The 10,895-nt window shown below is 45.4% G+C and overlaps 2 protein-coding genes across 4 annotated transcripts in view; one reads left to right on the top strand and one right to left on the bottom strand.

Moving 5' to 3' along the window:
- Window positions 1-26: 26 nt before the first annotated feature.
- ctu2 (cytosolic thiouridylase subunit 2 homolog (S. pombe)) lies at window positions 27-9,243 on the top strand. The gene is made up of 15 exons (XM_042060730.1): window positions 27-549; window positions 816-890; window positions 1,066-1,144; window positions 1,224-1,283; window positions 1,377-1,437; window positions 2,047-2,156; window positions 2,910-3,199; window positions 4,546-4,681; window positions 5,051-5,182; window positions 5,652-5,743; window positions 6,125-6,225; window positions 6,407-6,632; window positions 6,993-7,059; window positions 7,227-7,285; window positions 8,894-9,243. The coding sequence occupies exons 1-15, from the start codon at window positions 494-496 to the stop codon at window positions 8,967-8,969; spliced, it is 1,620 nt and encodes a 539-aa protein (XP_041916664.1). The 5' UTR covers window positions 27-493; the 3' UTR covers window positions 8,970-9,243.
- piezo1 (piezo-type mechanosensitive ion channel component 1) overlaps window positions 9,240-10,895 on the bottom strand; it is an 82,657-nt gene continuing 81,001 nt past the window's right edge. For all 3 annotated transcript variants that reach the window (XM_042060728.1, XM_042060727.1, XM_042060726.1), the window contains one exon: window positions 9,240-10,895. This exon is cut by the window's right edge and continues 30 nt beyond it. In XM_042060728.1, coding sequence (XP_041916662.1) covers window positions 10,670-10,895 — 226 coding nt within the window. In that variant the 3' untranslated portion in view covers window positions 9,240-10,669.

A 10,895-nucleotide genomic window follows, 5' to 3' on the forward strand; every position in this document is an offset into this window, starting at 1 on the left:
TTTCGTTCTCGTTCAGTCTTATTACGAGCAACCACTGTAACCCCAAAAAACACAGATGTTCTTGCGCGACTGAGGTTCCGAATGACAACATTACGTCATCAAAAATGGACAGCTGAGTTCCTCACATGTCGTGTTTCGAGCAAATGGATTCTTCGTTTGGTAGTAACTAGAAAGCTTCTGTTGACTGAAATCACATGTTATAGATGTCTCTATGTGTTACCGTTCACTTAAGACTGTTAACATTAAGTTGCGACATTTTCCAGAAAACTTACAGCGAGTTTACGGAACAGTGAGACGTTATTTGCCTACAAGATGCGAACTTACACCAATATTAGCTAACGTCGCTAGCAACTGCTGCCCTCCTGCCGACGTTTAAAGTTAAGATACCACTAACGTTGACGTTAAGTTCCATTGTTGGCGCTCTAGATATTCTCTAGCGACTCGTTTTTATGTAACGTTAACAGATCATTGTTGGACGGCTTCATTAGACACCATGTGTCAGGTTGATGAGGAATACAATGCTTTACTGGAGAGTAGATCCCTGCCAGGGTAAGCAGTCAATTATCAATTGTGCTCGTAGTATTTCTATTGCCTTGATCCATGTATTAATCAGCTGGTTCTCTACACGAATGCCCCCAAATGATTTATTCCGTCAAGTCTCCGTTGAAGGCTTATCTGTGCCACTATGGATACCAGGCATCAACTTGACAATGAGCTTTTTAACCCCAAATCTCTACAGATATGATATCACCCCTTGTGTAACGTTGGTATTAAATGACAGTCGTCTCCATATGCATTTCCCCCTGTTTATTCAGGGTCTCAAGGAAGTGTATGAAGTGTAAAGAAGGCACGGCAGTGCTGATTATTAGAGCCGGAGATGCATTTTGCAGGTAACCTTGGACTTAGTTCAGTGCATTTAGTGTAGCAAGTTTGATGTTTGTAACCTACATTCTAAATTGAATAACAAGTGTTATCCATTATATCATTTTTATCTTGACTCTTTACATTATATGAAAAAGTTATTGTCAGGTTTTGCTAACTTATGCGTTGTATGTCTTTCTTTAGGGGTTGTTTTAAGGAGTACTTCATACACAAGTTTCGTGCCATGCTGGGTAAAAACCGTGTAATCTTTCCTGGCGAAAGGGTGAGTTGAAAGCCTATACCTAAATTGGATGTCAGTAGCCTACATTGCCTGGTTGAAACATGCCATTCTTCTCCTAAAGGTTCTCCTGGCTGTGTCCGGTGGATTGGCATCAAGTTCCATGTTAGCCCAAGTCCAAGAGGTATATATGTTCACAGGAAACCTGCCCAAACAGAGAAGAAAGGGATTGTCATATGTTCATTTGCCACCCTAAGTTCCATTTTGTGTCTTTCAGGGTTTAAGTCGAGATGCTCACAAGAAATTGCGATTTGTACCTGGACTTATCTACGTGGATGGTGAGTCACCTGCTTACAGAAGAGATGAGATGTTTCAGTCTCTCTGCATAAGCATGAATTTGATGCCAATATTATTTGATGCCATTTTTAATATATAAAGTATGCAAACTTTAGACAGAAGCAGAGTGTAAAATCCAACTTGAAAAAAACATTGTATGTGATCTGATTTAATTTTGTTATAGTGTATATGTAATTAACAGCTGGTCTTGCTTACCTGACTTGTGACTGTATAGCGGCATTCACCAGTCATATACTGAGTTAAAGTATTGAAATGTTTAGACACTAGCATTCCAAATATTTTGAATGCAAGAAAATGGTTGTGGGCGTGCGTTTGAAGATGCTGGGAGACTGCATTACAAATGTAGCATGTTTAGCTTGTTTAGTCATGCTGTGAATGAAGTAACTATTGCAGTTTAAAATGTCACTAAGGTAGTCGTTTTTAACTATCCCACAACCTACCTATCAGCAAGTCAAAGATTGGGGATTTGACTGATTCTTAAATCCTCCCTCAGTGAGTAGGAGCCTCGCGCTCCTTTTCTAGTCGCTTGGAGCTGGCAACTCCGCTTTGTGGTGTTGCTGACTGACACTCTCTTGGCCCTTCTTTGGCAGAGGGGGGTGCCAGCGGGCAGAGTCTGGACGAGCGTCAACGGGCAGTCACGCAGCTGGAGCACCTCTTTCAGACAACCGGCTTCCCTTACCACGTCGTCGCCTTGGAGGAGGTGAGCTGTCAGATTGCCTGAGCTGCGTGGAGTCGCAGCCAGTGAGCAAGCTGGTGGGTGGGCCCCCCCCCCCCCCACTCTATAATTAGAGCTGTTTGGAGCGCTGAGAGACATTATTGCTCTTAATGTTTGTCAGAGCTTTGATCAGCTCGGTCTCTGATGCAGTGTCCCATTTGTTTCATCCTATTTATTTTTGAACGTGAGCTGGTGCTGCAGTTCCTGTTTCAGACCGTTGCATCAGCCAGTCCATTGTTGCTTGAACGTCTCAACTGGCATCTTTAGTGTTTTATTTATTTGTTCCTTTTGCTAAAGATGCTTTGTCTTGATTATCCTCTCTAAAGTATCTAAATATAGTCTCCTCTTGTGTTAGTTTCCCATCCTACTTGGCCCTCTGTAAAGAAACATCTGTAAAAAGCATCAACATTTCAATAGTAACAGGAGATGAACGGTGAATATTTTTGGTCCATGAAAAAAAAAGTTCAATTTGTGTAACAGTTATTCTTAATCTATGAACTCAAAGAACATGTAACACCCAGTGCTAGATATGTGCAACATAAATATTTGTCCCAGAGAGAACTGTTTGCTTGGAAGTGTGATTAAGCAGGGTATTTACTAAGGTAGAAGAAGTATTATGGTTGTACAACTGCAGCAGTGCTGTAAATGAGGATGTATTTTTGTGCTGAAACTGGTTTGCACTGAATAGTGAATGTGCTAGAAGAAGCCATAGTGTGATGCCCGCTCTCTCTGCCTTAGGTCTTCACACTTCCCACCTCAGTCCTGGAAGCTGTGTCGGCCATTTCAGAAAGCTCCGCGTCCAGCTACAAGACTGCAGTGGACCAGTTCATCCAGAATGGAGGAGACTCTGTTGGACTCAGAACCCAGGAACCAGACTCCTCACTGGCAGATGCTGTGGCTCAACTGCGAACACACGATGGTCAGCCATCATCATGTATTCCCCCTGCTGACCAAAGTCAGGCCCTAGAGAGACTCTTTGCCTCTGTGAAGACACTGACCGCCAGGGAGGACCTCTTACAGACTCTCCGGTAACTTTCGCATTCACTTCGCTGGGACACTTGTGCTTGATAACTTGTTTACATTCATTTCCAGTTCAGTTATGAATGATCTGGTTTTGGAATACATAGTGTTTATGTTTACTGTCCCCGAGAAGCAGTACTCTTTCCAGAGATGGGGAAGTGTAGTAAGTCGTGGAGTCATGGTCAACTCCTACATTTGCCTTTTCTACTCTCGGCTCGTGCTTCACTCCTCCGCGCACCACTGTGAGGGATGAGTAATAATCAACACTCCTGCAGCCCTGTCTGCTCCTGCACTTGCCACTAGAGGAGAGGAGAGGAGAGGATGGGAGAGGAGAGGATGGGAGAGGAGAGGAGGGGGGAGGAGAGGAGAGGAGGGGGGAGGAGAGGAGAGGAGTAATAATCAACACTCCTGCAGCCCTGTCTGCTCCTGCACTTGCCACTAGAGAAGAGGAGAGGAGAGAGGAGAAGAGGGGGGAGGAGAAGAGGGGGGAGGAGAGGAGAGGAGAGGAGAGGAGAGGGGAGGAGAGGAGAGGGGAGGAGAGGAGAAGAGGGGAGAGGAGAGGAGAGGAGGGGGGAGGAGAGGAGAGGAGAGGAGAGGAGTAATAATCGACACTCCTGCAGCCCTGTCTGCTCCTGCAGCCCTGTCTGCTCCTGCACTTGCCACTAGAGGAGAGGAGAGGAGAGGAGAGGAGAGGAGAGGAGAGGAGAGGAGAACGCCGTCGAGTCACAGCGAAACAGTTGTCACTCATCAGTGTCAATCTCCCTTTTTTATCCTCGCAGAAGCACTCAAACGTGCTTTCTTCTTGGTCACTTTCTCCTCCTCCCTCCCTCTCTCTTTCAACTCTATTTCTCTCTCTCTCTCTTTCAACTCTATTTCTCTCTCTCTCTCTTTCAACTCTATTTCTCTCCCTCTCTCTTTCAACTCTATTTCTCTCTCTCTCTCTCTTTCCCCTTTCTTTTCTTTTCCTCTCTCATCTCTTCTGAGTCACCCATAAGCCGCGGGGGCTGATAAGGGCAGTCCATTCTGTTTTTGGGTCGATGGCTCAGGAAGGTGCTAGACCTTAATAGTAGTGGAAGTGACGTGAGGTGTTGTGAGGGGAGAGGTCTGTCTGGCATGGATTTTCTGTCCGTTTCCAACATGGTTTTTCCCCCTCACTCTTTCATCTACACAGTTATAATGTTAGAAGTGAATGTTTTTCCCTCACTAATCAGAAAAGAGGAGATACTTTGTGTTGGAGATATCTCCTAGCTAATTCTCATTCGCTGCCGCCCGTGGACTGTGTCATAAGTTGAGCTATGCCAAAGCAGTCGGCTGTGTTTGATCCGCCTGGCTGGGCCTCCTGTGTGTTGTCCAGACATCACCTGATCCTGCACACGGCCCGGCAGAGGGGCTACTCCAAGGTGATGCTGGGGGAGAGCTGCACCCGGCTGGCCATCAAACTGCTCAGCAGCATCTCGCTGGGCCGGGGCGCCGCACTGGCCATGGACACGGTGAGAGATGACACACACACACACACACTCGGCATTAACTTTCTCATTCTCACTCACTCTTAGAATCTCTCTCTCTCTCGCTCTCTGTCACACTAACACACACACACACACACACACAAGCATACACATAGACACACACTATAGAAAAGGCAGAGAACGTAAAGCAGAGTGAGGGAGGAGTAGAAATCTCTCCTCCTTTCCTCTGCCCTGTTATCCTGCTGTCTCTCTGCCACTGTCCTTCATGCTTTGTGTCTCTTCTGCCATTACTCAGTTCAGCACTTATGAGCCAGTGCTCTGCTAGATGCCACCCACATGCTAATGTTTATTCTTTCATCATTTCTCTCCTGTCGTTTGTCTGTGTGGTCACAGGGCTTTGCAGATTCGCGCTTTGGTGATGTGGTCATCGTGCGGCCGATGAGGGACTACTCCTCTAAAGAGATCGCCTTCTACAACAGGCTCTTCTCCGTCCCCTCCACTTTCACTCCCGGACTGGACACCAAGGTGAGAGTTGGCGGAGGGACAACGAAAAAATTCGGTGCAGTCGGATTTAGAATCGCTTTCAAGTTCATTTGAGGATTTCTACTGCTTTCACTCCTCAATCCTGTTTATGTCCCAGTTTAAAGAAAACTCACAAGTCATCACTTTATTGCGTTCAGACTTACTCCTCCATATTGATGGAGTAATGGAATTTCTCTGTTGCCAATGGGAACAGCAATCAATTCTAATCCATTTCAGTTTTTTTCAAACTCACCCTGGAAATGGCATCCTGTGCCAGAGTGGTGAGAATGAGCGGCACAAACAAAACAAAAGTGTGCACAAGAACAGAATCGTGTGGATGGAGCCTCCGTTGGCCTCACTTTACAGCACCAGTTCTAGAAGTACAAAGAGTGATGGCCTTCAGTAGCCATATGTGTATGTGAGGGGACCATCTCAGCGCTCTGCCTACTGTCTCCCCCTCTCCCCCCTCCAGACGTCCGATAAAGCCAGCATCCAGAGACTGACTGAGAGCTTTGTCACCAAACTCCAGGCCGATTTCCCCTCCACGGTCAGCACCATCTACAGGTTAGAGCCATCAACTCGCGCGCACACACCCACACATCTGGTAAAGCTTAACAGGATCATCATCATCATTGGAGTTTCCAGTGTTGAATGCCCGGGAAACTGTCACAGCACATTTAGTTTTATTAGGCTGTTGTTGTTTTTTTGTGGTAAATGGATTCCTTAACCTGTGCTTAAAGAATACTTAATACTGTTATTATTATCAAGATAAGATCGAAGACTTCTTGAGTTGTTCAATTTAGTGGGACAAATTTTGTTTAAAGCAATTGTTTCTGTGGCTCTGTTAGCGGTGGCTAGTGTGTGAAAAGGTCTTTACAGACTGTGTGTGTGTGTGTGTGCGTATGTGTGCGTCTGTGTGCGTCTCACACTGTTGTTTGTCTCAAGGACGAGTGAGAAACTCCAGACCGCTCGTTCTGTCCAGACGAGCGACGCCGATCCAGCCAGCAAGTGCCTTCTGTGTCTCTGTGCCCTTGACACCGCCGTCGGTATGTGCCAGTGTTCTGTGGATTGTATATTTAATAGCACAGGAGATAGTCTCCACCATTAATTACAACCGACAGTAAGCTGGCACCGCTGCAACCCCCCCCCCCCCCCCGGCCATCCCTCCTGCTTTGACTAATCCTTTCCGCTCTTATCTTCCCTTCCCTTCTCTTCCCTGCGACTCAGAGGAGGCCTCTGCCTTCAGCGCCACGCTCCTGTCTGAGAGGCTCTCCCAGGGGATAAAGGCAGCAGGCTCCAGCACCCCTGCTCCTGCTCCTGCCCCTGCGCTGGGCTCAGACTCGGGGTCCGCAGGCCAGAGCTGCTCCTCCTCAGCCGGAGGCTCCGGGGACGGATGCTGTGGAGGAGGAGGAGGAGGAAGAGGAGGCTGCTGCTGTTCTAGCTCCAGTGTGAGGTGAGGAAATCAAAGACGCTGAATAAACTCAGGTCTAAGCCTTTGTATAACCTTATCTGTAATTTAATAATTTAGTGTAGAGATGAAATGATTGCTCAGTGAGAATACACGTATGTCATGTCAGTGTTGAATGTCACTGCAGGAGAGCCTTGGTAGTGTCTGTGCCAGGGACTGTGGAGATACAATGGGTTAGCTTGCAAAAGCACAACTAAATACCCACCGCACTCATATGACAAGCACACTGGAAGAAAATATTCTCAAAGTCTTAGAGAGTGTAGACCAGGAGTGGCAAAATAACACTAATAATAGAGTGAATTATATAATGTTGCTGATGTCCTGCTTTTGATGGATGTTTTGCAGGCTGCCTGTGAACAGTGATCTGAAGAGTCTCTTGTGTTACAGCTGTAGGCTGACCATCAAAGACATGGTAAGACACTGGACCAGAAAGCTGGCAAAGACGTCAATGATATGCTTTTATATTTGTCTATTACCGGTATCTTAACTAAAGTCTTTTAGTTGCTAAAGCAAGCTGCTTATAAGATGATCATTTCCAGAGTCTCACATTTGATGAGTGTTGTTTTGTGCTCTGAACAGACCTCAGTAGACACACTGCCCTCATATATAGGGAGTGAAGCAGAGAGGCGAAAGAGGAGGTGAGTTGAGCATCCCGGTGGAGCCTCAATCGAACACAGGAAACCGACAGCCTTATTTAACACTGGAACACTACAGCCTTATTTAACACTGGGACACTACAGCCTTATTTAACACTGGGACACTACAGCCTTATTTAACACTGGAACACTACACTACAGCCTTATTTAACACTGGAACACTACAGCCTTATTTAACACTGGGACACTACAGCCTTATTTAACACTGGGACACTACAGCCTTATTTAACACTGGAACACTACAGCCTTATTTAACACTGGAACACTACACTACAGCCTTATTTAACACTGGAACACTACACTACAGCCTTATTTAACACTGGGACACTACAGCCTTATTTAACACTGGAACACTACAGCCTTATTTAACACTGGAACACTACAGCCTTATTTAACACTGGGACACTACAGCCTTATTTAACACTGGGACACTACAGCCTTATTTAACACTGGAACACTACACTACAGCCTTATTTAACACTGGAACACTACAGCCTTATTTAACACTGGGACACTACAGCCTTATTTAACACTGGAACACTACACTACAGCCTTATTTAACACTGGAACACTACAGCCTTATTTAACACTGGGACACTACAGCCTTATTTAACACTGGGACACTACAGCCTTATTTAACACTGGGACACTACAGCCTTATTTAACACTGGAACACTACACTACAGCCTTATTTAACACTGGGACACTACAGCCTTATTTAACACTGGGACACTACAGCCTTATTTAACACTGGAACACTACACTACAGCCTTATTTAACACTGGAACACTACACTACAGCCTTATTTAACACTGGGACACTACAGCCTTATTTAACACTGGAACACTACACTACAGCCTTATTTAACACTGGAACACTACACTACAGCCTTATTCTAACACTGGAACACTACACTACAGCCTTATTCTAACACTGGAACACTACAGCCTTATTTAACACTGGAACACTACACTACAGCCTTATTCTAACACTGGAACACTACACTACAGCCTTATTCTAACACTGGAACACTACAGCCTTATTTAACACTGGAACACTACACTACAGCCTTATTCTAACACTGGAACACTACACTACAGCCTTATTCTAACACTGGAACACTACAGCCTTATTTAACACTGGAACACTACAGCCTTATTTAACACTGGAACACTACAGCCTTATTCTAACAGTGGGAGACTGGAGCATTATTTACACAGCAAAAGTAGAGCCTTATTCTAACACTGGAAAACTACAGACTAATAAGGAAAAAACTTTTGCTTCTCTCTAATTAGTTTATCCCTGTAAGTGTTCACTGGGTGTGACACGCAGTATTCAGGAGCATCAGCCATCTTCTGTAGCTGAATAATTCTTTGTAAATTATGTTTTTTTTTTTTACCTGTACTGTCAACATATTGTGCACTGCTAATGGTTTAGTGAAGCAAATACATGACAAAGCAGATTAAATTGAAGCTTTGAATGACAGGAATGGCTCTCTGGTTTGGTTAGTCATGGAGTGTTTGTTTGTTCTCTCTGCCATGCCACGAGGGGCTAAGAACTAAGCACACTGTGATTTGGGCTTTTGTCTAGACTGGAGATGAGGAAGGAGATCAGTGAGTTTCTGCTGGATGAAGATGAAGATGGAGACGACGAGCAGCTGTGCTGAAGATGACTCAGCCAAGAATATCACATCACCAAAATACTCTGCTGCGTTCAGACTGTTTTTTAAATAATCACCAGAATCATTTTTATGTACCCTTACATTTGCCAGTTTTAAAAACAGAGGCTGTCAGTCTGGCAGCATATCCAAAACATTATTTATTGCTTAATTATGCTTTCAGTGGTGTACATTTTTAAATGAACGATGAGCATAAAAACAATGTTACTGCTGCTCCTATGTGCCTGGATCGTGATGAATGAAATAAAACTCAAGACATTTATAAATGATTGTTGTTATTTATTTGCAGATGTGCAATATTTATCTTTCTCTGATGTTCTTTGCATTTTAAGTCACAGATGTGGAAATGCCACATAATTTCCCTTTAGAAAGAACCCTGTAAACGTCTGCATGGCAACGAGACAACAAAGCAAGCAAGGCCACTTTCAGGAAATAGGAGTAATGTCAGGCAAAAGTATACGTGTGGTGGGTGGACGTCCTCAAAAGTTTAAGTTAGTGTCCAGCTGGTCCATACTGCAACAATTTGAATAATTACAGTCATTGTACAACATTTAACACAGTAGTAGTGATCATAAAAACATTTACCTAGAAATAAAGTGTATGAATGTATTCCAGCATGACAGTTTTCCAGAGGCCATTGTCATGGCCCAAAAATCTATTCCAGTCTATCCTGCTCTGTATAATTACTCATTTTCAACAGATTTGAATGCGTCATCTGTGAAACAAGCCCTTTGTGAGGAGTGAAAAATTCAAGTCTTTGTAGTCTGACGTCTTACCATTGTCAGTTTAAATCTATAAGCAGTTACAAGTATATGTAACAGTTAACTTCCATCCCACTACTTTTTTGTAAACAGTTTTGTGTTGTAGAAATATAAAGACGTCTGGTGTTATGATGTTAGTGTTTCCATTCGCAAAGAAAAGGTCCTTTCATTGCTCAGCTTGTCTGTGCCTGACATCTCCCAGCAGTCTGTTGAGAGAGAGAGAGAGAGACTGATCCAGTCATTGGCCTGTTGTGGCCTGTTTCTGGCGGCTCGTCTCATCCATTCACACAAACGGACACTTGGACAGATCGGCTCCCCATCTGCCCGTCCGACACATGGGAGATTAGCAAGGGAAGCGGGAGCAGCCAGGCCTGCGGTCCTGAGGGAGGAGGAAAGGGGGGGGGGGGGTGACGATAAACGAGAAGCCTGCTGGACCACGTGTGCCCAGAGCTGGCCATCTTTAGCCGACCAGGTGTGCAGCACAGCACAGCACTGTGCAGGAATACAGAGCTGCCACTAACCCCTCCCCCCCCCACACACACACACCCTCCTCTACTTCCCTCTCCTCTCCTCTTTTCTCCTCTCCTCTCCTCTCCTCTCCTCCTAGTCTCTCCTTCCCTGGGGGACGACTGTCTGTTTAGCACAGAGACTGAGTTAGCGGCCAGGAACTCTTCAGTGTTAAATAGCCCCCCCTTCTCAAAAGTCCTTTAGTAGCACTCTCCTGGCGTGCATACAGCATCACACACATATATCAAATTGGCATGCTGTTGTGCTTTTAACGTAGGGACGGGGTACAAAAACTCTTCCAAAGATTAAGGCACCATCTGGGTGTGATGTTAGTGGGCCCCCAGACCCCCAGGCACAGTGGACAGGCGAGGTTGGCTCGTTTTGGCTTTTTTGTTTTTTTTTCGGAGGCTTTGGCTAGACCTAGTCCTTGTCCTTCTCCCGTGTCCACTTGATCATGGTCTCTGGCGAGCGGTAGAGGAAGATGAGCTTGGAGTAGAGCTCCTCCTCCAGCTCCAGCTCGCCAGTCTCACGCACCAGGAAGATGTCCGTGCACAGCTTGAGGATGCGGTCCACGCACGGCAGCTCCTCGAACATGATGGAGTGGGAGATCTCGCTGAAGAAGCCGCGCACAAACTTGCCAATCACC

Source organism: Alosa sapidissima, chromosome 14 (genome assembly GCF_018492685.1).
Source record: "Alosa sapidissima isolate fAloSap1 chromosome 14, fAloSap1.pri, whole genome shotgun sequence".
NCBI lineage: Eukaryota > Metazoa > Chordata > Actinopteri > Clupeiformes > Clupeidae > Alosa > Alosa sapidissima.